Here is a 25,902-nt window from a genome sequence, read left to right on the forward strand (position 1 = left end):
ATTATATGGTGATATTATATGATATGTGATTATAATATATGATATCTAACATCGCAACTATTGTTCCTATTTAATTAGTGATTTACACAAAATCTTACATTTTTGTGTTCTTCTCATTTTTCTATTATATGTGAGTAGTATGTATTTTAATGAAATGGGAAGAACATAGAAATGTGGAGGGAATAATACAATATGGACATCCAAAAAATTACAAATTCCTAATACATTATGCACATTCAAAAATTACAAAACGTTACAAAATAATCAATTCAAAGCTTCAAATTACAAATTACTCAAAGTTCTGTATTTCAGAATTAAGCTTCTTCCTCACCTTCTTCCTGTAAGGTATCCCTTCCAAAAAGGATGACACGAAAATACACATCTTAATATATAAATATTTAGTTTTATACAAAAATTGATAACAAAAATCATGCATTTACAACATTTTAATACAACAATATTTAATAATTAATAAAAATCCACAAAACTCATCGGATTAATGAACGTCCTTAATCATAGTTAGTAATTAATAAAAATCCACAAAACTCATCGATATATATTTAAAAAAATCACCAAATTTTAAATTAGGAAATAATTTTATAGAAATTTAAAAATCATCAGATCTATGAAATTACTATTAGAAACATAATAAAAAAATATAATAATTTAAAATTAAGTAGATCTATGATACTCCGTATTAAATAATAACTCACTAATAATTTTTTAAAAAGATCAACTTTAAAAAAAACAATAATCATCAGGTAAATGATATTTACTTAAAAATTTATAGAAAATTAAAAAGAATCGAACTAAACGAATAAAAACGAGAAAAGTAATTTAAGAAATGTAAAAATAATTTAACAAGTTAAAAATAACTAAACACGAATGGTGATAATTATGATGCATGCGAGTAAAATATGAAAGAAATCAGACCTCTAAAAAGCTATCAATCAATTGTGTCATCTTTAATGGGGATCTAACTAAGAAACTAAGCTAGAATTGTTTTTTTTTTTTTTTGGTGCTAGAAACTAAGCTAGAATTGTGAGAGGCAGAAATCTTGCTTGGGATGGTGATGAAGATTGAAGATTTAGGGTGAGTTAAACGCTGATAAGAGGATGAGATGAGAAAGGGCGAGGTTAGACGAGATTATAAAAGAGAGGAGAAGATGATTCGAGTTCATTATTAATTAAATAAGACGAGGAGATGCGGCGGCGGTATTGTTGTCAACTAGAAAACTAATATAAGATATGCAAAAGAGTGATGAGAAGGGAGGGAATGAGGGAGGTCAGATGAGAGGTGTTATAAAATGGAGGGGTAGGGTTTGTTGATGGCTTATTTATATGGGAAAATGGGTAATGTTGTTAATTGTGTTATCTTATGGGTGGGTGCTTGCATATTTTGTCTTTTCGAATTATGAAACTAATGTTTGCTCGACCCAATGGCCCATATATTGATTATTGATAAAAATTCGATAATGCAAGTTATGTAACCTAATTCATATTATGACGATATATTTTGATTATATAATCCCATATCTGTTTGTTATTTCGTTCGTCTAATATATATTAGTACTAAAATTTCACCACACATGACATTGATGCTTAAATGTGTGTGTATTATATTTTGAAATATATGTTTTAAATTATTAAAATTAGACGTTTATAATACGGTATAGTTTTAACTACATGTACAGACAATTGTCTTCCATTATTCGATCTCAATAATCGTACGCTTTCTAACATAATTTGTATGGAATAAGTGGTAGTGATTAGTAACTTAAATTATATTTTGTTTTTTCAATTGTAGTCTTTTTATATTGTAACAACATTGAACATTTAATCACGTTGATTTATATACTCCTGTATCAAATGATAGCGCATGTTATTATACCCCGTGCATTTTTTTGCATGGGTTTAAAACTATTTAAGATTAGTGGACTCTTTTTATTGTCACCGCATTGCAAATTTAATCACACTCATTTATATGCTTCTTTATATAATAATATCAATCAATATATATATATAAAAGAGGCTTTTTTCAGGCAATTCTAGAGACTCCAACTTTATAAAACTACCTAATTAATTTTTAATTATCCCAATATTTATGTATAGTTAGTTATACCAATATTTGTGCAAATTCTATCTAATATTTATGCAAATTCTATCTAATAGAGTTTTATAAGTGATTTACCAGTGGAAAATCATAAACTTATATATACCATCATCAAAACATGAAAACCCTAACACAAGCCTTCGCCAAAACCGCTGCAGGATCGAAAAACAGTCCAAACAACGGTTCGGAAGTGACCGGCCGAAAGCGCTAACCGACTACGATCCGCTGACCAGATCGGCTCTGGCTGACCGGCTTTAGCATGGAAATTGTTCGCCGCCAAGCCACGTGGCACTGCGTCGGGACGATCGCGCCGTATGTGTGCCGTTACTCGACAAGCGAGCGTTATCGGAGGCGCGTGCGCGTGCGGGAATGTCGAAGGCGGCGGAGGATGCGTTTTTTGATGTGTTACGTGGTGACGCGGCGAGGTTGGTGAGGATGCGGCATCCAGGAGTGATACACGTGGTGCAGGGGTTGGATGAGACCAAGAATGCTATGGCGTTTGTAACGGAACCGATTTTAGCGTCTGTGGCGAATGCGCTTGGTGATTTGAATAATCTTGGCAATTATTGGGATGGAATCCTACTCAAACAGGACCTATCCATCTCACCTGTAGAAAAGCGGGAAAAAGATTGCTCTCTCTTTTCGTAGTATTTTACAGGTTAATCTCCAAGTGGAGGGGGAGGTAGTGTGCCCTACACTAGGGATACATGAAAAATCAAACCGGACACCTATGGGTTAGAAGGTTACATATAAAATTCCAATCACATCGACAACTATAACAAGAATAACGCTTTACAACGGCGTGCAATGTAGCAGCGTAGTCGATATTTTTCTGTTTTGTTCTCTTTATACAGAACTTGTTGAAAGTGAGGCGCATTTGAAGGGAATGTCACCCCATAATGTCTCACAACTTTCTTTTTCCTTTCTCTACGCCTTGAATAATCAATCCATCGGGTATGGCTATTTGTGAAAGTATCATTGGACAATCCAGATGAGGATGATAAACGTTCGAGAATTTGCGGATCGATTGCGGTTGGGATGATGGAATTCTGAACGAACCAATCTAAGGTTCATCTCTTGATCGGGATCCGGAATTGTACTAATGCAAACAGTGGCATCTTTGAGCCGGTTTTCCAGGCAATTGGACTCCGAAAAAAGGGACTTTGGCGAATCTGGTGAAAGGAATGGCGATGGATTTGCTGAGTGAAACACAGAAGATGCAGATGACAGTCTTCTTGATGTTGTGGTTGCCAACAATTCCAATTTAGAGCTCTCTCCTCGGAGATCCATAATTATCAAATTTCTTGTGCCATGTATGTACAAGTTGACCGTTTCCTGTTATCAGAAACAAAATTTAGCATTTATCCACGCTTAGCGGTAGACCTTTGGTCCCATTAAAAACAAAAATAATTTTCCGAAAGAACGTCTCATATATACTAAAATGTGAAATAGCAACTCTATCTTGCACAGTTGCACCCCAAAACAAAAGGAAATAGAAATAAAGAAATTACCCATCAAAGAACTTCTTAAAATAGAAAGGTTAATAATTGACTACGACGGCCTAAAATAAAATAGGTAAAGAAATAACTGGAATGAGGGGTAAAATAATAATAATAATAATAATAATAATAATAATTATAATGAAAGTCACGCGCATTTTATAATAAAAAAAAAAATAATAATAATAATAATAATAATAATAATAATAATAATAGATAGATAGATAGAGTAGAATTCTATAATATGTGTGACTCTCAACAATCAAGTTGATCCTTCTCCTCATGCACACGTACATGGTACGAAGAGGCGAAGAGCATAGGCTAGCTTCATCCTTGATTTGGTCATTTGTTATCTACAAATAATAGTTACCATAATAATAATGCAATAGGTCTTGGTATAGACGGGTGGGCGAATGACAGACGGGTAAAGGCACTCTTATAAAATGGGTAGGGGGGACAAAGTGGGACACCCCCATGTGCTTCCCACTTTATGGCAAATGAGTATTTTGTGAGGGGAAATGGTATCCGTCTATACGTATAGACGGATAGTGTCCGTCTATAATGAGAATTTGTGATAATAATGATAATACCGCCACGAAGAAATGAATGATAATAGTTCACAAAATTAATAAGATAAATTTACCTTACAAATTGTAATTCCTATTCCTAGAGTCCTTACATAAACGTACTTCTTAATCTTATATAAAATTAATAAGATAAATTTACCTTATTTGAGTAATTGAAATACAACTTTTACGTATCATTCAAAATGATATTAAAAGATCTAAACCATTAGAGAAAGGACAAATTTGAAACCCGTGCAACGCACGGGCACAAAATCTAGTTGGTATTATGACCCGTGTATTTTTTGCACGGATTTTAAACTAGTGTGATAGTGGTAACTGCTCATTAATAGTGGTAGTTAAGTTTTTGTTTCTAGAAAAAATAAAAAATAAAATAAAAAATAGGAAGTTGAGGATGGGTGGGGAGTTGCAGGGGAGTATCCTACACATGGGTGCATGCGTAGGATACAAGAATTGCATAGACCATCCTTAAATTCCCCCGTAAATCCCTCACACACACTCGCTCAAGTCAAAAGGAGATTTCCACTTTTCACATCCATTTCATACGTGTGTAGCGTTATCGTATGAATTATTGCTCAAACCCAAACCCAAACCCAAACCCAAACCCAAACCCATGGATGATCATCAACAAATAATCCCAACCGTCCTGCCGCCGGAGAACGAAAATGGAGGAATCACCATGGAAAATACTATTAATAATAATGGGTTGAATGAAGTATTATATGTGAAAGTAATGACAGATGAACAATTGGAAATATTAAGGACACAAATTGCTGTTTATGCCACCATTTGTGAACAACTTGTTGAAATGCATAAATCCATCACTTCTCAACAAGATCTTGCTGGTAATTATGTCTCAATTTTGATGTTCTAATGTCTTTATTAATTAATTGTGGTTTCTTTCTCGTTGTTGTTGTACTTTTCACATTTTTTTTGTGTCAACTTATTTCGTCGGTTTCAGGATTTTGCTTCACTTGTATACTAGGGTTTTGTGCAGTAAAACCCTTTTTTTATGAGCCACTATTTTTTTACTAGATCCTAATAGATGAGTGTTTACCTAATTAAGAAGAGACCGTCTTATTTTATAATTTGTGTTTTCAACAGAGTTCAGTTGTTAAATTACAGATTGCTTAATTTTTAGGGTCGTGTTTTTCCCGCAATTCAGTAGTTTGGATTGCGAATATCCTAGTGTCTCTTACCCCACGATATGTGTTACTCCGTTAATGTTGGCGTTGTTGCGGATCATTTGTTTTTGTGTGTGTTTAGAATTATGAATTTTTAATACTCTGTACGTATTTAGTCATTTAATTATATGGGTGATTGATTTGGTGTCGGTACACATCGTCAACAACAATTTGAGTACTCATTGTTAAGAAGTATTGGGTGGAAGGCGTAATTGTCATATATTTAGAAAAATTTGAGGCGAGTAGAAATTTGGAAATTAATTGTCACTAAAACTCTATTATACATGGCTGTAATTGTCAAAATGACTACCAATGTTTCAAAAACAGTACCCTGTATTTTTGCGCAGATGTTTACCACTTGAGTGAATTCCCTATACCTTGCTTTGACAAGGGTTTACACTTGATAGTGGTTGTAGTTTCAGCTATTAATTTTAAATCATCGTCATAGATGGTGTGTGTCTCCTTACATTCTTATCATTTGCTCACATTCGACAGGAGTGCGGTTGGGAAATTTGTATTGTGATCCTCTGGTGACGGCTGTTGGTCACAAAATATCTGCCCGACAAAGGTGGACCCCAACACCTGTGCAACTTCAGATCTTGGAGTGCATCTTTGACCAAGGCACTGGAACTCCAAGCAAACAAAAGATCAAAGAAATAACTGGTGAATTGTCTCAGCATGGTCAAATCTCGGAAACAAATGTCTATAATTGGTTCCAAAATAGGCGTGCCAGGTCGAAAAGAAAGCAGTTAAACACTGCACAGAACAATAATGGTGAATCCGAAGTTGAGACTGATGTAGAATCGCCCAAAGACAAGAAGACAAAGCCCGAAACTTTCGGATCTGAGAACAACTTAGCTCCAAGTAGTGAAGATCTATGCTATCAAAACCAGGAGATAAGTTCCGGGATGCACTCAGTTGACCCACTGTCTAGCAAAATGGAGCCTGTTTTTGCATCAGCTGGTAGTTCTAGATCTCCGCAGAGTCTCAGCCAACTGGCCTTCTATGAAAGTATCTTGCAGAACCCAAGTATGGATTTACATTAGTTTCATCTTGGTTTTATAGTTATATCTGCAATGTCACATTTCCTCCACCTACCTTCTGCCTTACATAAACACTTTCTCTCCTTGCACAAAAGGACAATGAATGTTGTAAGATAGCTATCCGCAACAGCAACAAACCCCAGTGCCTCAATATCTCTCACAAATGACGGGGTTAGGGGTGGCATGTATGCAGCCTGACACGTGTTGTTAACACAAAGAGGCTGATTTAGGACCCAAGATGAAACCTACCATGATAATTGCATCGAATGACTCATCCTTGAGAGAGAGAGTATATAAACATGAGGGGAAGGGAAACAGCCTGCATTTAAACTTGTAAATTACCACAGTTGCATTCTCGCGATGGAGATTTTCAGCAAAATTTGTATTTTTTCTTTTCACTTTGTATTCAGCAGTCTTATTTGGCTTTTGGGTGCTAAATGCAACTGTTACATACACTGCTAACAACATGGTAATGCTCATAAATCACTAGAAACACTTCTTGATGGCAAAAGGGGAAAAAGGAATTGGAAGATTTAGAGATTTCTATATATGTTGTAGAATTTTCTAAGATTGTGATGTCAATGATCTTTTTCTTAGAAACACCCAAGACATCCAAGTTTCCCATCTTGGTATATTTCTGTGTGTAGTGTATAGACAACCTAGCCGTATTCATCTAATAAGCTGACATATCTTGGAGACTAAACACACAGGATCCAAGGTATTATAACTAAGCATTGGTGTAATGAGCCACCCTCACTTAGCTACCCCTTTTTCTCACGCATCAACATCTGTGTTAAGGTTTATTAGTCCCCCACTGGCTGGAAAGTGGTGTATCTTTGCATGTTTACAGTTTGTATTTATTGGAATTGAATGATTGTATGGTGTATATCAGTGGCAATCGGATGGGTCGAGTCGGATTCGAATCGGTTTATTTCGGGTTCGGGTTAACATATTTTCGGATATTTTCGGCTCATGTGCACTCATGGGTCGAACAGGGTTCGGTCGGGCGATTTCGTGTCATGACATAGTTCGGATATCGGGTTAGAATGGGTAACTCTTGGTCGGGTTTCGGTTATTACAGACTGGATTAATTATGCTAACATGTCATGTAAAAACTCATTTCGGGTCAAAATTATTATTCATCGGTTTATGTCGGTTAGAAAGTAATCTCTACCGGTTCATGTCATGTAAGAGTTCATATCGGCTCAAACTTAATTTTGTCGGCTATATATAGTCAAGAGTAATCTTTACCGATTCATATCGGGTTAGGATGTCCACAATTCGTCATTTAACTTTTAAAACCAACAACAATACGAGTTAACTATTCACGTTACACTTTTTGGCACCGACTCTTAAATACCTTCAATTTTTTTACCATTTAGGCCATTTTCTTTTATTTAAGTCACTCTTTTTAAATTGAATTTAGCTCTTATAAGTCCAGTTTAGAAAAGTTAAGCTCCTATAAATTCAATTGAACTCTCATAAGTTCAGTTCAGAAAAGTTAAGCTCCTGTAGGTAGTAAGTTCAGTTCAATTCATACCCATTTTTCTATAAGTTCAGCTCCTGCAAGTTCAATTCAGAAAAGTTAACCTTCTATAAGTTTAGTTCATCTTATATATGTTCGGTTCACGAAAGTTAATCTACTAAGCTCAATTCAGTTCACTTCAACTCTATTCAGTTCTGTTTCATTCAGTTCAGTTCTTCTCTTCATAAATTAAGACCTTGTTCATTCTTACTTAATTTCAAATTTCATTTTAGTTCGATTCGAGTCTATTCATTGAGTTCATTTCATTCGATTGATTAACTTTTCTCTTGAACTCGAATCGAACTAAATAAGTGGCCAATCTTGACTTGATAGAGCGATCGAATCAAGTACTCCTCCATACCATACCAATGGTAACATTGACTTTTTCACACTTGTCAAGATACGTTTTGTAACGTAAATATCTTTTGTTACGCATTATTAAAAATTATAAAAATTTGTTATTCTTATAGCATTCATGACGATAAATCAAACAAGATCTCACACGACTGTATTTTGTCTTATAGATTAAGAATAATAACGAAGATTCCCTACGACCATGAATAGTGACAAAACGGTCAATGTTACCATTGGTCTGGTATGGAGGGAGTAACAGTTAATTATTTGTGAAGAGATGAGTTGAACTGAACTGAATGAAGCTGAAATGAATAGAACAGAACTGAATAAAGCTGAACAGAACTGAAATGAGTTGAAATTAAGTAAAAAAGAACAAGGTCTTACTTCAATTTAGTTCATTTTCAACTCCATTAAGTTCAGTTCAGCTCCATTAAGTTCACTTCATCTCTTTTTAGTTGAAAAAAAACAAGATTCAGTTAAACTCTTATAAGTTAGCCATAAGTTCCGTTCAGTTCAACTAATTTGATTTATATTAACTTAAATTTAATAAATTTCAGTTCATTTCAGTTATATAAAGTTCAATAATTCAACTTAACTCACCTACAAATTGCACGAAAAATTAACCTAATCTAACATCCGATAATCCGATAATTAATGACCATGGTTAATGAGCTAAACCCGGCTCGATAAGATTAATAACCCGACAATTGTAAGCTTAATATGTATTTAAATGAAAATGATTCAACATACCTTGATACATTTTACTTAATAAAAAAGTAAATAAACTAAATAATGGTCAAAAACTAAACTTATTTGAATAATACGATAAAATAACTAGACCCAATATCGATCGACCTAACCCGACAAATTAAATAAATACTAAACTATTAGAACACGTGCATCGTGCATTCATGTCATCATGGATCGTGACCATTTCAATCATCACACACACGTTCATAGTGGAGGAGTTATATGTGTTCAGTGACATTTAGTTAATTATTGGTTATTTAATACTCATTCGGGTCGGGTGTTTTTCTTGTCGGGTTTTAATCGACTCGGGTGTTATCAGATTCGGATTATGCCGGTTATCGGATATGACTAGGTATCGGGTTATGTTGGGCCGGAGTGGGTCGAATTCGGGTATCATGGTTTTTTAATATTATCGGGTAACAAACGGGTCCGATATCGGGCGAGTCGGATCGGTTTTCTCGAGTCGGGTCGGGTTTTGCCAGGTCATTATGCTTCCAGGCTACCATTTCTGCAATGCGATTGCGCCTTGTTTATTGATATCGTGTTTTCCTGCTTCATTTCTCATAACAAGCCATGCTTTAATTGCTGCATAGTGACTTAATTGCCTCTGTATTTGTGGGATCAGCTCGCCTTTGAATGATGCTAGGTATGCTCTGTGTTCTGATTATTCCAGGACATTATGGAAATTCCTTCGATTCAGAATGTGCACAGATAATGCATGTTGGAGAGCCGCGAATATATAGGGAAGAACCAGAATTCGAAAATACAGTATCAGACAGATGATGCATTTCGAATCTTACAACAGCTTACCTCCTCATTTATTAACCAGCTTGTCCAAAAACCTATGATATTGCGTAGGTGTCCAACTAATAATATAGGTTATCACATGAGAGCTTACTTTAAAAACATGTATAATTTCAAGTGGAATAGTTGTGCTTTTTCAATACAAACTTTACAAGCTCAAAACACCCTTATTTTTCCGGTTTCCATGGCCAAGTTATGGGTCCATTCAAATTTTACATCACCATTTAAACACTAGTTTTACACCCGTGCACAAAATACACGGCAGCACGGGTATATACATATATAATAAAATAAAATTCAATAGTATATACTTTGAACTGATATACGGAGTACAATTTTTTGAACATGAGCGGATATACACAATTCCCTAATAATTGTTGTTATTTTTTATTTAAGATCGTCTGAACTTGAGACGGTTTTTACATACGATTAAAATAAAGGTGGAAACGAAAAGAATTTCACATACGAAATAAAATAGAGGTGGAAACAAAAAGAGGCTATGAAAAGTGTTAAATTAAGACAATTTTAAGCGAGACTAATTAATAATTATTAATAGCGTTATTGAGAAACTCTCACGTGATTGGGTTAGGAAGTTATTGAATTTCTTTTTTCCCTATTATGCCTCTCACTAATTTAGTGGGAGACGCTATCTCATGAGACCTACTGTATTATAAATAAGAAAATTACCCTACACTTCACCAATATACAACACTCGGCCGCCTAAATTAATACTCTCTCGCTCTTCCTTCCTACTCAGTCGCACTTATTAGTCCCCTCTTTGATCTTGATCGTGTTATTTTTTGTCACCTAAAAGCGCCATTTAATTCTCACACCATATAAACAAAAACCCAGTATGCATCATCGCCTGAACACCGATCTTTCTCTTTAATCTGAATCAGTGTTAGTCTCACCATTAGAGGTTCATGAAGTGTAGAGTGTAGACTATACGAATTTCAAAAAATTAACTATGAGTCCCCTTTGCAGACGATTTTTGACGTTTGAAGACAACAATCAAACATTTGCAATTGATAATCTTGTATAAGCATATTTACCATATTTAATTTTTCAATCTCTTTTTTTTGGAAATAAATATTGATATTATTCTTATATTCTTATATAATAATAATATACAACATGACTATTTTTTTTTTAAATTCATTTATAATTTAGTTTTTCCATTAAAAAAATAACCCCGATATTCTATTTAATCTACAAACCAGACCGCGTTAAGCGTTAATGAATGAGTGGTATAAATTTAATAATTTGTAAATAAGTTATTTAATGAGCAAGTATATCTTTACCAAATCAGCAAAAAAAAAAAATAATGAATATTTTTTTACTTTTCAACCTTCCAACTAATTAATTATTTGACAATTTTTTTCTTTTTTTCTTTTTGTAATTTTCTTTAATTTAGTAATTTTGGTAATTAAGTAATTTTATCATGGTTGATAGTTTGGAAATAAAAGACTTATTTAGTAATTTGTAATTTTCTTTAATTTAGTAATTTTGGTAATTTAGTAATTTTATCATGGTTGATAGTTTGGAAATAAAAGACTTATTGAGAAGTGGGGTAGGGAATGAAAGAGGTTTTTTGTTTCCCTAAAAATCATGAGCCAATAGCATTACTCTAAGGGGGCGTTTGGTACGGGAAAGGGTAAGAGAATGAAATCAAGAAAGGGTATGAGAGGGAAATGAAAGGGATCACCCATATTATACTTGGGTGTTTGGTTGACAATTAGAGGAAAAGGGAATTAAAAGTCAACATCCACCACCTCCACCACCATTACCCACCACCTGCCACCATTATCTACACCGACACCACCACAAGTAGCGGCGCCGACGATCTTCCTCACGGTACCCCACGACGAACCTAATCACCGCGCCTCACGCCCTCAACAAACACCACAATCCCGACCCCAAACACCTTATTCATTCTAAAAAATCCACCACAACCCTTCGAAAACCCCTCCCCCACCCCTTAAAACACCAGATCTGGTGTGGCCGGCATCGGGCGGTTGCAGTGGTGTGGCCGAGGAAGGTGTTGGTGGTGGTTGGTGGGGTGGGAGAGTTACTGAAGTTGTTGGTGTGGTGTTTAGTGGTTGAGAATATGGGGTAGCTTGGACAGGCGGCGTCGTTGGTGGTGGTTGTGTCGGCGTCCCTGGTGGTGGTTGTGTCGGTGTGGTGGGTGTAGGGTGTAGGTGGAAGTGGTTGACGGTGTGAGAGGGTGTGATGGGTGTTGGTGGGAGTGGTGGAAATAGGGAGTATGAGGAAGAAGGGATTATGGGGTTATGGGCTTACCCAAGGGGGGGAGGGGTAAGGATGAGAAAGGTTTTGGGGGTAAGGGGGGGTATGGATTACCCTTTCTTTGTGTCAAACAAACAACAACAAAATGAATCAGCCATTTTTATTCTCTTTCCCTTTCCTTATTCCCCCCAACCAAACGCCCCCTAAATGTTTTGACTTTTATAGATAGGGGATTAGCATCTAACCTACTTGTAACCTACCCCTAAACCTAATTTTATCTGATAAATACCTTCCACAAATATTCCAACCTCAATCTCCACCACTTATATCAATTTTTTCCACCTATTTATTGTCCAAGTCGTCAAGATAAATCCGTGATTCTGTGAAATAATTCACTTAACAACCGTTAAAATTTACAACCATAACTCCATCACATCACCACCATCAACCATAACCGTCCTCGACTATGTTAACCACCTACACGTGCAGTGGCCTCACTTTTGCTCAATTTTAATGGCTCATTACATTACATGATAAAAATTACACTCTTGGAGTTTCTAATAACCACTATTACACTAAGGTGATCCAATCCAAATTCGAAAACTCGAAAATGTCAAATTAACACCAACATTATAGAGCAATATCGATATCAGTCCAAAACGGAAAATACTTATCAACATGTAATCTTATGAAATAAAAGTAATACTAATTTTAAACCCGTGCAAAATTGCACAGGTACGTATTTAGGTCGGTATGAATGTTTTTTGGTGTTTTTTTTTTTTTTGCATTTCTATTGTAATTATCTAATAGTTCTAAATCAGTGATCTACATGATTAATGTTTACACTTGTTTCAAATACATGTTCAAATGCAATGGTTTAAGAGGAAATAACGTAATATACTATTGTAAATACAATTTGCATACATAAAAAACTTTACAACCCGAATAAAGAAAAATAATTTAATAATCTACTTTAACATATGCAAATTATTCTAAAAATTGAAAAATTTCATGATAGACTACATTAGTAGTCGTAGTAGATGTACGCATATCTGAATCACAAATTAGAATTTTCAAGTCTTCTTTTCGTGTAACCCTGGAAAGTGCCACATAAAGTTGGCCCTGACTAAACACTGGTCTTGGAAGATAGATGCTGACCTGAGATAAAGACTGGCCTTGACTCTTAATTATTGTCATCGCAAAACAAACAACGATGGGGAATTGCCTTCTACTGAAACGTACCAGAAATCTACTGGTGTCCAATGGAGTAAATGTTAGTCGAGCAATATGCACTCTATCACTTTTATGACTACCAGTTAAGACAGTACATCTTATCACGCGTGCCCCCAGATCAATCACAATTAGTCTCGTACCGTTACACAACCCACGTGATTGATCAATGTTTCGTAGAAGCATCACCATAGCACCGACCTTCAACCTCAATTGGTGATTCGGGAGTCCGGCACATTTGATACTGTTGAGGAATACAGTAGAGTGTATGTCACCGTCACCTGTACCTCTGTCATCACTACACACCTCATCAGAGCTTAAATAAATTCTCTCGTCCTTTTTAATAAGCGACAAAACATATTCATTTACTGATTCGACAATCTCGTGAGTAGGGGCGAGGATTGCCCTTTGTTGGAGATTTTCCGGATTCCACAATTGTGCAAGCAATCCGGATAAGTGACATCTACTAATATCTTAATAGGATTCGTCACATCCTGAATGAGTAAGTCGACTGGTCATTCTAGATCAACTTCTCCATCATTTTCACCGCCTGCTATACCATCTCCAATCTCCAAGAGCCATTCTGAGAATTTCTGGAACTCCTCGACATTGTCGGTTGAACTACCAACTTGTAATCACATATTTTTGGTCAATCTAAGTACCTATACATATTATAAATTTTATATCATTTAAAAGCAGTACGAGAATAATAATTTAACTAAGACTCACATAAAACGGTAATATTGATATTTAAATAAAGAAATAAATACCTTGCAGAAATACCACAAATACGATGAACACAGGGATGCAGCCACAACATCTGCTCTACAGCCTTTCGAAACAACCGGTAAAGTCTGTCTAAAATCACCCCCGAATACCACAACTTTCCCACCAAACGGTAGTTCAGCATTTCCCACGTGCAAAACACGTATTACATCTTTCAAGCTTTTATCAAAGGCCTCAAAACAATGCCTATGAGTCATCGGTGCTTCATCCCATATTATAAGTTTAGCCCGTATCAAAAGTTCAGCTAAATCACTACCGAGCTTAATTCGAGAGCAGATGGAGTCCTTCGTTACATTAATGGAAATTCCAAACCTGGAACGAGCTGTTACACCACCTGGTATCAAAGTTGCTGCAATTCCACTTGACGCAACAGCCACAATAATATCGCCCTTACTTCTGAAACCGGCACACAAAGCTCTCCAAAGGAATGTTTTTCCAGTTCCATCATATCCATAAAGGAAAAACACCCCTCCTTTGTTATTTAAAGCAACTTCCATAACTGCATTATACACCGACCTCTGCTCGTCAGTGATTGAAGATAGCTGACTCTCATGTTCTTCACTCAAGGACTGTCTGTCGTACGACAACGCATCCATGACTAAACTATTTCGATGATGTGACGTTGTAGACATATCTAGGAGGGACATTCCCTCAAATCGACTAAGTGTACTCCCATTTATTTGAAGAGAATTTTCCATATCAATAAGTGCATAATTTTGCAACTCTTCATCGGTTAGCTATAAATCTGGTGGACAAAAAAATGCAATATTATCTATGTGATTTTATATACTCCAACAATAAATGCATGGAATAGATGAAGGTAAGCATACGAAATATGAACAATTGTTTTAAACTTGTTCTAATTAAAAGAGTAGTAAATGTTCTATAAATTAAAGACATAACTTGATTGTTAAGAACATTGCGTTTCCTATGAAGGATGTCGTCCGATGGCAGCTGCCAAGTTTCGTCCCAAACTCTGCTCGACATAGACAAAGTGCCACAAAATAATAACGTCGCGAACATGTTTCTCAAGTAGAAGCCAGACCCCCAATCAGCTGCTTCTTTGATAGCCGCAATATACTCTCGATCATCACCAATTAAACCCAATGCATAACATGCTTCTCTAAATGTCGGATGAACAAAATCGTTGATAGTCCTGATATCCTCAAAAAAATTTGGCCCCTTAACGTGATTCAACAGTACTCTCATGAAATACAACTCGCCACATTGAGGCGGAACGTGAACAAACCTACCAATTGTAAACCCTTTTTTCCTATGGCTCCATTCACGTTTTTTCTTTTTCCAAACAAATTTGGTTGGAAATTCACAGTATCATAATTCTTTAGGAAGCTGCATCTCTCGCGCTGTAGAATTATTACAACCCATCCAATTAAGAAACTGTGACACCCCGAGCGATGCTTTTTCTACAACCTCATCAACCTAATCATCATCATGGAACATAACAGGTTGCTCATCTGGAAGATGGTATTGCAGCCTTTTAACAGCAGGAGTCCTGTAGTAGATATCAAATCCAAAGATTCTCCAAGCGGCTTCACATGCAGAGAGATATCGACAATCGTAAAATCTCTTAATCTCATCAAATCGACCAGGATCCTCCTCATTACGACATGTGTTAGACGACTGCATGGTAACTCGATCAGAGCCCTTGTTAATGTACTTAAATAGGTACTTAATGGATCTAGATTGATTACACCATTCGACATTAATATGAGCCCGATATTTCAACAACAACTGAGAGTTATATGGAATCACAAAATCATTTCCCATGGGCACATCATCCTTAATCACCGTAACTCCTTTCTTACTTCTCTTGTAAATAGGATACTCTTCACCGTCAACTGTTGTTCTTTCGGTGCACGGCTTTGGGTAATATTTTGAGCACATGTCTTCGACCATACACGGTGATGAGGGCTTTGCTTTACCACACGGTCCATGGAGCATATACTCGCAAACAACACTATGTAAGACGGGATCTACAGTCGGATCAGGAATCTCCGCAGAAATGATTTTGTCGACATCTGCAGCTGTAGGGAATTTGTCCTCCCGATGTAGGAACAATATTATATGAGCATGAGGCAGTCCACGTTTTTGAAATTCAATAGTGTAGACAGCTGTAAACAAACGTAAATGAATTTCATTAGATTTTTGTACAATAAAGCTATCTCATAAATAATATATTAAGTTAAACGATTAACAATTGTTAGTACCTCCTCTCGCTCTTCCAAAAATATGTCGATCCTTTAAGTCCCTCATCAACTCATCGAGCTTCATTTTAAAGACGCGACACAAAATATCTGGACGGTCCTCGGGTCTCAAGCCTCTTTTAGAAACAAATCGTACTATTTTCAGCCACTTTTGATTACAGGTGAAAATGATGAATAAATCAGGATAACCAAACCACTTACAAATAGTCATGGTATCGAGGAAATTGGGTTTTTTCCATTTGTCACCTCCAGGGAAAGAAGCCGGCACGATAAACCGAGTACCCACCGAAGATGGCTCGATGTCTCCTCTTCCAATAGAATTTGAGAGGTTCTTATAATTATCAACTCGAAGTCGATCTTGGTTAAAACGAATGAAATTGAGCTTATGCGATTCGACCAGCATATAACAATCAACTAAAAAATGGTGGAATGCCTTACCAGATAATAAGATCGTTGGAAATTCAACATCTGGTGGTCTCTCCAGAAGATGATATGCAAACCACTCCCTACACGTTGTTTCATCTCGTGGTTGGTTACTCGTGCTAACACCAATAGAAGTTGTATTGTGTAGGATACTCGGCCGATACCCATATTCTCCGGATGGAATTAACAAAGGATATTGGAAGGGTGGGGGGGGGGGATGTATAAAGGGTGAAACTCAGATATCCGCTGTAAACCACCACACGACCTTCTGACAATAATATCTCGTTTCTCCATATGTGGACCAATATCTCTCTCAAATAAAGCCGCTAACTCTGAATTTGTTGGAAGATTGTAAGTTCTTCCATCACTTGATCTCCTTGAAATAAGTTTGATACTCACTTCACTGTCTGTATTTGCAGTCAGTCTATCCCTAACCATCCTAAATGTCTTTGCAATCGTATTGTGACCGTAGATCATATTTTCCAACAATCGTATTAACTCGTCATTGAACCTTGATGGATCCCCTGGACTGCATTTTTATATTCAAATTATTCACTCCGAAAAAAATATTTTGAAGGAAAAATAGATATTTATTACTTGAAGAAAATATATTTACCTAATGGCATTTTTTCGATTGCGAACTTCCTCTTCCGTGTCGTATATGTACAATTGACAGAACTTAGGCCTTGCATCTCCGGGCGGTACCAAAGTACCTATCCGATGACAATTTTGACCTCCCATCCTAAAGGTGTACGGTCCTCTACCTTGATTGATGGAATGATCGATTTTACCACCCATAGAAGTGAAGGATAACATCGAGTTATAAGTTTTAATGTTTTCCCTATAATGCTTGCTAAACCGTTGCTGACCAGTCAACAACGACTTTAGAAGTTCAGGCGGCTGCTGTATAAACGGGAGTTCAACTTTTCCATCAGAGCAACAAAGTGAGAACTTAGGACGTCTTGTACCACAACTTTTATCTTTTCTCTCCTCAAACCACATCAACGCGTGACATGTCTCACACTCATATTCTGCATCTCCAAAGTCCCAATATCCTTTCCATGCTACGCATATTTGAAAACAATGTTCAAAAATTTAGACATAAAAATTACAATACAATAGTTAAATCATTTCGTAATGCTAATTAATAAATAAAAAGTCCTAAATGAACTAACCATCACTATTTAACGCAACATAAGGATTTTGCTGAGTTCTCCAAGAGTCTCCACGTGAATAAGATGCATTAAAAACACAACTATCGGGTGATTGTTCAATTCGATTTACAGACGGATTAACTTCACTGAAAGCTTCACCGCACATAGATCTCTCACTAAGTGCTCAACAACATCGGTCGGAGTACATATACCTTCTTGATGTGTCCATTTTATATAGAATTTAACCCGTCATTTTAGCTCGGTTTTTTTATTGAATATCACACTTTTATTAGTGTTTTTATGAGCTAACCTTGTGTTCTAGGTGTGTTGCTTGTATTTGTTGAATTTTGTAGGAATATGAGCATTCGGTAGCTTATTCCCGTCATTTTAGCAAACACCGAAGTTCACTAAGCTAAGTGGAAGCAAGTATGATGACAAGTAGAAGATTGGAGCCCAAAACAAAAGAAGTGAAAGTCAAGCCCAAAAGGAGGTCCAAAGACCAAGTCAATTGGGAACTTAGGATGCCAAATGAAGCATTTATCCGAGTGATATAAGGGGCATTAATCGCAAACATTGGATCCCCTTAGCATTTAATCAAGAATTTATAGGAATATGGCCGGATTCACTCGACCCCTATCGGGGTGGCCTGTCCCTGATCGGGGTTTGCTTGCTCTTGGTTTTTTACGTTATTCCCCTATTTCACTATAAATAGGGGCCTTAATCCGTCGTTGGAGGATATCTTTCTTACATCATTTTACACTCCTTTAGCCTTAAGCACAAATTCTCTCTTAGTTTTCATATCAGTTTTAATATTGTTAAGCATTTGGTTGTGTTAAACAATTTACATTTGGTTAAGCTTTTGGTTCTTATTTCAATATAATCTTTCCTTTGAAGTTCATTTGGGTTGTTATTCTTGTTCAAGTTCCAAGTTCCTCTTACGGTAATTTCGACCCTTATTCATTTAGTTATCGCATTCTTCGTTATTATTATTTTATAGTTATCGTCATTGTCTTTAGCATTACAATATTAGTTTGTCATCACATTTTATTATCAAGTTTATCTCTAGCATTCCATATTACATTTCTCATTTCACTAATTTACATGTTATTACTATTTAGTTTATTTATAATTTATAATATTTCATTTAGTTATATTTACATTGTTATCATGTTTATCAATTCACACATTGTTGTTAGTTTTAATTCCAACATGAGTGAGTAGTTCCATTTGTCTAGGGATTAGGGAAGCCATGGATGATTAATACTTTTAAATGTTAAATTAGGTTGATGTAATATTGTCTAATTGTTTCTATCACATGTTTGCATTGTCATGATTAATCTTTATTTAGTGGCCATATTCATTGATTAAGTTTGTTAATTCGTTCTATAAGTCGAGAGGCACGGAATCAAATTAGACTAGGCATGTGTTAGTAGAACGACCTAGTCATAATGAGAGTTCTCTAGGACCCGGTCTATGGTTGACAATAAGGCCGAGAAATGGTTGTCTTTAAGCCTAAACAATTGACAATGTTTTTAGTTCCGAGTTTAACATGAACATCTATATACAATTGCATGTGTGACCCGACTCCCCTAGACTCCTTTATCATATATATGTTTACATTGTTTTATTTGCTAGTTAGCAAATTAATCAAACAAACAATCGTAATCGACCTTGATAGAAGTCTATTCATAGCATTTGATAGCGTAATTCCCGTCTCCTTGTGTTCGACCCCTTGTACTACATTAATTTGTGTCTAGGGAAATTTATCTTTGATTAGGTGTGCGACAAAGCCTATCAAATTTTGGCGCCGTTTCCGGGGAGAACGGTTTTATTGCGTTTAGAATTGTTGATTTCTATCTTGTTTTCTTTTGTCTTGAGGAACACTTGTTCCTTGAGACCGTTACTTACGAATTTCTTGAGATTGTTGTCTTATGCCCAGGTCCTCTCGTATTGGAGATTTGCTTTCACCGGATTCCGAGCCCGAGAAAACCTTGCGTAGAAGACGACGCTTTTCGAAAGAAATTAAAGAAGCCGCTTCTCCCGTGCAAATTAAAAGTGCAAGAAAGTCTTACTTTGACGATCTTAAAGCTTTTGAAGAGGAGGAGGTTTCTTGTTCATCATCTCCACCACCACCACCATCTCCAACCAAAAACATGGTGAAACTTGATCATTCCAAGCCCACCACAACTATGCTTCCGGCCGTTATTACAACTACTCAAATTACTGCCCCGGAATTCGAGATCAAACCGGCTTTTATTAGCCTTGTGGAGAGGAAGCAATTTGGGGGAAGTCCTTTGGAGGATCCCAATTTGCATGTTCAAAATTTTTGTAACTATTGCTCCATGATTCGGCAAACGGGAGTCACTCAAGCTCAAATTAGGGAAATACTTTTCCCTTTCTCTTTGAAGGACAAGGTAAAGCTATGGATCAATAGCCTTGATTGTACCGCCATGGGAATCACCAATTGGGAAACATTGGCTCTTGCTTTTTATCAAAAGTTTTTTCCACCAGAGAAAACTCAAACTTTGAGGAGCCAAATCACGGGATTCCGTCAACAAGCTATTGAGAGCTTAAATGAAGCTTGGGAGAGATACAAGGAGTTGCAAAGGCAATGCCCACATCATGGGTTGGATGCTTGGTTCCTAGCTATAACATTCTACAATGGATGTTGTGCTGAGTCCCGAAGAATTCTTGATTCCGCCAACAATGGGCGGTTTGATCAAATTGACACGGATATTGCTCATGCCACGATTGAATCCATGACGATTCATGATGCCCAATATGTCAATTCTTGGAGTACACCCATCAAAGTTAAAGAGGAAGCTTCCGACACTACCATTTTGAAAGCTCAAATCTTATTGCTCCAAAAAAAGTTGGAGGCTCAAAATGTAATCCAATAACTCAATGTCGTGTCCTATACTAGTTAAATTGTTATTTGCGAAGGTTGCGGAGGTACGGGTCATTGCACCGATCTATGACAAGCTACTATTGAGGAGGTAAATGTTTATCAAACTTTTAGACAAAGTTCATATCCACCGGGTACATTTTAAAATACATACAACCCGAACACAAAATTTCACCCGAACTTGTCTTAGAAAATCAACAATGTGTTAAACCCTCAACCTCAACAAACTTTTGTGCCTCAACCTCAACAACAAAATGTCTATGTTACACCACAACTATAACACCCCCATACACCAAGGTGCCTTACCAAGGACCACCCCAGTGTATAAAGGTGCTACCATATCGATTTCCCGAGGTAGTAGATCAAACAAACAATGTATACTAAATAGCTTTATACTTTACATCGTAGATTAGCGTGATGAAGATACAACATAGACAACTACAAGAACTATTAAACGTGAGTGACGGCGACATCTACTTCGGTAGCGTGATGACTCGATTCCCTTCCATGTCCCGCAAGCATCAAGACTAGCTATACCTGCTAAGCCAACTGCTCACCATCCCCGAATGGATCACCACAGTTTTGAAAATACAACACGGGGTCAGTTCACTGGACAATAAAGATAAGACAAAGTAAGATAAAGATAAACAAATGTTCACAATCCACCTCCAACTCCCAAACACATCTTGTAACTGCCTGCCAGTGGGGGATCACAGCCTTGCCCACCTAAGCCCCCGCTCATCAACGAGCGATAACCCTGTTCATTAATATGCACTCCCGCAAGTGACTCCACTCAGCCGAGGACACACCTCGCGAACATTATAAACCATCTCAATGTTGGAGCTAGTGTCCTCCACAGTTAGTGTGATAACGTATATAAATCTCTTATAGGTTCACAGGGTATACTTAGTATTTTATCAGTTGATTAACGTTTATTAATAACGGTTGGCTTCCTAGAAGTTTAACGTTATTATCATACTGATGGCGGTGATCAAATGGTCCCTAAAAGTCACACCTAAAGGATGTGTTTGAGAGATGTGATTATATGAAAATATAATCACATTGATGCCTTATATGACTAAAAGGTTAGTCCATGTATTTGACTAAAAATTTAGTCAATGTGATGATGAGACGATTATTTAATACAATTAAATAATATTAGCTGAGACGAATTAATAGTTAATTCCTAAATTGAATATAAACTGTTATATTTAATTAATGTATAAAATGTTAGCTTAAACGAATTAAGATGTTTATTCGTAATTAAACGTAAACGGTTATATTTAATTAGCAAATTATAAATATGCGATATTTATAGTTAATGTATATATTATACGAAATTGTCATAATAAATGTTGACAGACCGGTATTAATGAATCGGCTACAAACTGTTGTGTGTGGACTTATTAATACATGACGACATAAATGACAATTGATAAAATATACACATATTATACATTTTGATAACTACCTAATAATAAGAAGATTTTTCTCCTTATTCTTGTTTGGTGGTTAACCGAAAAAAGGGAAAAAAATAAGAAAAAAATATCTTCCCCCTTTTCCCTCATGATACACGGTTATAATAGGGAGAAGGAGTATTATTTTTCTTACTACTTTTTGACCTAATACTCACATCACAAAAAAACCCTAATATCATTAGAAATTAGGGATCTCATTCTAGCAAAAGAGAGGCATTTCTCAAAGCATTTTGGGTGCAACGATTAGGAGAATATCGATCTCGATATTTGTTCTTAGGCCAAATTGCTAGGACTGAAGGTTAATTCTAATCTCTATTCTTTTGTTTATGCAATTCGTTTATGACTAGCAATTTCATATTTCATAATTTCGTTATAATCCGAAATTTTTCTTGATGAAATATACCGATATTTCCCACAAGTGGTATCAGAGCATAGGCCATGAAATTATTTTATATGATTTTCATAAATGGATTTAAACAAAAATTTTGAGAAAAAAAAAGGGGTTTCGGCCGAATCAATTTTTTTTTTTTTGCCGGAGACATTTTTCTGCTTTTTGATGTTTTGTTTCCATTTGATTTATTGATATTGTTGTTTTAATATGTTAAGATGATAATATGATAAATTTGTAAATGTTTTGATTTAATAAGAATTAAATTAAAATGAAAATGGAAATCGTTTTCATTGTTGATAATTTGTTTTTGCTATATAATTTTGGCATACAAGTTAATTTATAATGTTCAAATCAATTGTGATGAATCAAATATTCGGATAATCGATTTAATCATAATTTAGATATTCATTTTAAGAGGTTAAATTAAATCATCTAGTTTGAATCTATGTTTAAATTAAAAGATGATGATTATTCCAATCTTGTTATATTAGCAACATTAAACATTTTGTTCACATAAAAAGTTTTTTTTTCGAGATTAGAAAGAAAAAAAATGGCTGAATGCCGTGAGCTTTTAAAAAGAAAAAAAAAATCTGTTTTTTTTTGTATTTAGGGCAAAATGCCGCAAGAAAAAAAAAAAAAAAACTGTTTTTTTGTTTTTAGGATTGGAATGCCGATGGCATTTAAAATAAATAAAAAACTGTTTTTTTTGTTTTGAGCAATGGCGAGAGCATTTAAAAAAAAAAAAAAAATTTGTGTTTTGGCCAATAATCTTTGTACATTAAATCTATGTATTAGGATCATGTAAGTCCCCCTCTTACATGTGAGTCCATAAGTCTCATTGTGAGCCTTTGGATCATGAAGATGGAGGGTTGAGATTGGAGCAAAAAAAGAGGGGATTATAGGGTAATTAAGCACTCTCTCTCTCTCACTACATTCACTAATACACATTAACTAAATACTAATCCACTATATGTAATTTATTCTCCCGCCTGCTTCTCTCTCATCTCACACAACTCACACAATTTACCCATTTCTCTCATCTCTCACTAATAAACCAAATAAATCAAAATAAAATCCAAAATATCAAAATTCAAAAATTTCCCCCTCACTCTTACCCCCACCACCCCACCGGCTCTCCCCACGACGAACCCCACCACAGCCACATCCCCACTTCCTAACTTCACCACCACCGAGCCACCACCTTCTCCACCTCTCATCACATACAACCTCCACCACAACCTCCGCACCACCACAACCTCGCGCCCTCTTCAAATTTCCACTGCCGCCACACAACGCCGTCACCCCCTCACCTTCATTCTCCTTTTTTGATCTTTTTTTGTTTCAGATCGAGCCCTCCGGCAGCAGCGCCAACATCAACTCGTCCGTCTTTTTTTTTTCTTTTTTTGTAATTGTTGTCCGTCGTTGGTGGAAGTTATCGCTGTTGTTTGTGTGGTGGTGTTGTTGTCTTGAAGGAGAGGGTGGGCTGTTTGGAGATGAAGGTGGTGGTTGGTGGTCGGAGGTCAGATCTGCTAATGTCGATGTGGTGGACGTTTTTTTCAGATCTAACTTTTTTTTTAATTCAGTTTTGGTTCTCTTTTTTTCTGTTGGTATTTTTGTTGGATGTCATTGGTGTTGGTGGTGTTTGGCAACATACAATAAACTACGTGGGTTAGTAGTAATTGAGTCAAAAATTGGGTTAAATTGAAGAAACTGGCAACATGTGATAAATTCAGCCCATTGTTTCCAAGTTTTAGCGGTCACTAGACTTGGCAAAAGTTACAAAACGTGTGAACTCGTTTTTTTTAGATCTCTTTTTTTGAAACGATCTAAGTTTTTTTGTGTTTTTTTTTTTGTTTTTCAGTTTTGGTGGTGTTATTATAAATTATATTTTGATTTTAATATTAAATCTACTAAATATGAAATATTTTCTTTATATTTTTTTTCTTAGTTCTTATTTTTATTTTGTGGGATATTTTTATTTTAGTTTTAGATCTACTAAATAGATCTAAGATTATTTGTTGAAATTACACTTTTCTCCATTAAAATTACACTTTTTTCTGTTAAAAATATACTTTTTCTGCTAGAATAACACTTTTTTCGGCTAAAATTACACTTTTTCTGCTACAATTACACTTTTTGTTGTTGTTAGAATTACACTTTTTTCTGTTAAAATTACACTTTTTTTCATTAGAATTACACTTTTTTCTGTTAAAATTATACTTTTTTCTGCTAGAATAACACTTTTTTCGGCTAAAATTACACTTTTTCTGCTAAAATTACACTTTTTGTTGTTGTTAGAATTACACTTTTTTCTGTTAAAATTACACTTTTCTCCGCTAAAATTACACTTTTTTCTGTTAAAATTATACTTTTATCTGCTAAAATAACACTTTTTTCGGCTAAAATTACACTTTTTCTACTAGAATTACACTTACTTCTATTGGACTAATTTTACACTCTCATTGGACTTGGTCATATTCTCATTGGACTAATGTTACACTCTCAATGGACTGAAATTACATTCTCAGTGGACTGAAATTATACTTTTCTGGACTAAAATTACACTTTTCTGAACTAAAATTACATTCTACTTGACTAAAAATAAGAATCTCATTGGACTGAAATTACACTTACCTGGACTAAAATAACACTTTTTGTCATTAAAATAACACTCGTAAAATGCTAAATTACAATAACTTGGGATACAATTACAAAAATTCAAAATATTATTCGTTAAAATCACTCGGAAAAGATTGAAATTAAACTTGTAAAACGCAAAATTCTCGTAAATATTCCTTAAAATTACACTTTTGATGTTAGAATTACACTCGTAAAATCCTAAAATGTCGAAAACTTGTCTCGAAAAAAAATATGAAAAAACCGAACCAGGAAAAATGTTAACAAAATTTTCACAAACTTTGAAGTATAATACAAAAGGTGGTGTTAATTGTGTATGATAATGAATTAGTGAATGTACTACTAAAACTAGAGAGAGAAGTAAATTAATTAGTGTTAAGTGTGTTTCTTACTTTCAATCTCAACCTTCCACCATGCATGATCCAAGGGTTGTGGGAGGGACTTATGGACTTAAAAGATATAAGGGACTCATTTGAACTTTACACTTAAATCTATAATGTATGATTGTTTGTTGTGAAAAGGTTCACAAATTTGAGATACCCAAATTATTTTAAAGAGGTTTAAAATAATGTTA

General features: G+C 35.5%; 3 protein-coding genes and 1 non-coding gene across 5 annotated transcripts; 1 reads left to right on the forward strand and 3 right to left on the reverse strand.

Moving 5' to 3' along the window:
* The first annotated feature begins 4,691 nt into the window (after positions 1–4,691).
* On the forward strand, positions 4,692–10,017 carry LOC141634086 (WUSCHEL-related homeobox 8-like). Of its 2 annotated transcripts, none has more exons than XM_074446391.1 (3): positions 4,692–5,040; positions 5,875–6,408; positions 9,725–10,017. In XM_074446391.1, the coding sequence occupies exons 1-3, from the start codon at positions 4,809–4,811 to the stop codon at positions 9,832–9,834; spliced, it is 876 nt and encodes a 291-aa protein (XP_074302492.1). In that variant the 5' UTR covers positions 4,692–4,808; the 3' UTR covers positions 9,835–10,017. The 2 variants fall into 2 exon arrangements, with proteins under 2 accessions (XP_074302492.1, XP_074302491.1); XM_074446390.1 differs by having other exon boundaries at positions 4,703–5,040; positions 9,677–10,017.
* A 3,827-nt stretch (positions 10,018–13,844) lies between these two features.
* LOC141628695 (uncharacterized) lies at positions 13,845–15,324 on the reverse strand. Its single transcript, XM_074441801.1, has 3 exons — positions 15,019–15,324; positions 14,113–14,852; positions 13,845–13,950 (listed from the first exon to the last, which is right to left on the reverse strand). The coding sequence occupies exons 1-3, from the start codon at positions 15,322–15,324 to the stop codon at positions 13,845–13,847; spliced, it is 1,152 nt and encodes a 383-aa protein (XP_074297902.1).
* A 231-nt stretch (positions 15,325–15,555) lies between these two features.
* LOC141628696 (uncharacterized) lies at positions 15,556–18,083 on the reverse strand. Its single transcript, XM_074441802.1, has 4 exons — positions 17,939–18,083; positions 17,380–17,827; positions 17,018–17,292; positions 15,556–16,247 (listed from the first exon to the last, which is right to left on the reverse strand). Exons 1-4 carry the CDS (start codon positions 18,081–18,083, stop codon positions 15,556–15,558), a joined length of 1,560 nt encoding a protein of 519 aa, XP_074297903.1.
* A 2,356-nt stretch (positions 18,084–20,439) lies between these two features.
* On the reverse strand, positions 20,440–20,546 carry LOC141634673 (small nucleolar RNA R71). The gene has a single exon (XR_012539398.1). It is a non-coding gene; the product is annotated as a small nucleolar RNA R71 (small nucleolar RNA).
* Positions 20,547–25,902: the final 5,356 nt, after the last annotated feature.

Source organism: Silene latifolia, chromosome Y (assembly GCF_048544455.1).
Source record: "Silene latifolia isolate original U9 population chromosome Y, ASM4854445v1, whole genome shotgun sequence".
Taxonomy (NCBI): Eukaryota; Viridiplantae; Streptophyta; class Magnoliopsida; order Caryophyllales; family Caryophyllaceae; genus Silene; species Silene latifolia.

Excerpts from the sequence above, each read along its gene's own strand:
- LOC141628695 (XM_074441801.1), bottom strand. The coding sequence starts at position 15,324 with ATGAGAGTACTGTTGAATCACGTTAAGGGGCCAAATTTTTTTGAGGAT. Across the intron at positions 14,853-15,018 it reads GCAATGTTCTTAACAATCAA|CTAACCGATGAAGAGTTGCA; the intron begins GTTATGTCTTTA and ends CCAGATTTATAG. Across the intron at positions 13,951-14,112 it reads CTGTGTTCATCGTATTTGTG|TTCAACCGACAATGTCGAGG; the intron begins GTATTTCTGCAA and ends ACAAGTTGGTAG.
- LOC141634086 (XM_074446391.1), top strand. The coding sequence starts at position 4,809 with ATGGATGATCATCAACAAATAATCCCAACCGTCCTGCCGCCGGAGAAC. Across the intron at positions 5,041-5,874 it reads TTCTCAACAAGATCTTGCTG|GAGTGCGGTTGGGAAATTTG; the intron begins GTAATTATGTCT and ends CACATTCGACAG. Across the intron at positions 6,409-9,724 it reads AAGTATCTTGCAGAACCCAA|GACATTATGGAAATTCCTTC; the intron begins GTATGGATTTAC and ends TGATTATTCCAG.
- LOC141628696 (XM_074441802.1), bottom strand. The coding sequence starts at position 18,083 with ATGTGCGGTGAAGCTTTCAGTGAAGTTAATCCGTCTGTAAATCGAATT. Across the intron at positions 17,828-17,938 it reads TGTTGCGTTAAATAGTGATG|CATGGAAAGGATATTGGGAC; the intron begins GTTAGTTCATTT and ends AAATATGCGTAG. Across the intron at positions 16,248-17,017 it reads TGTCAGAAGGTCGTGTGGTG|CTGTCTACACTATTGAATTT; the intron begins GTTTACAGCGGA and ends GTTTGTTTACAG.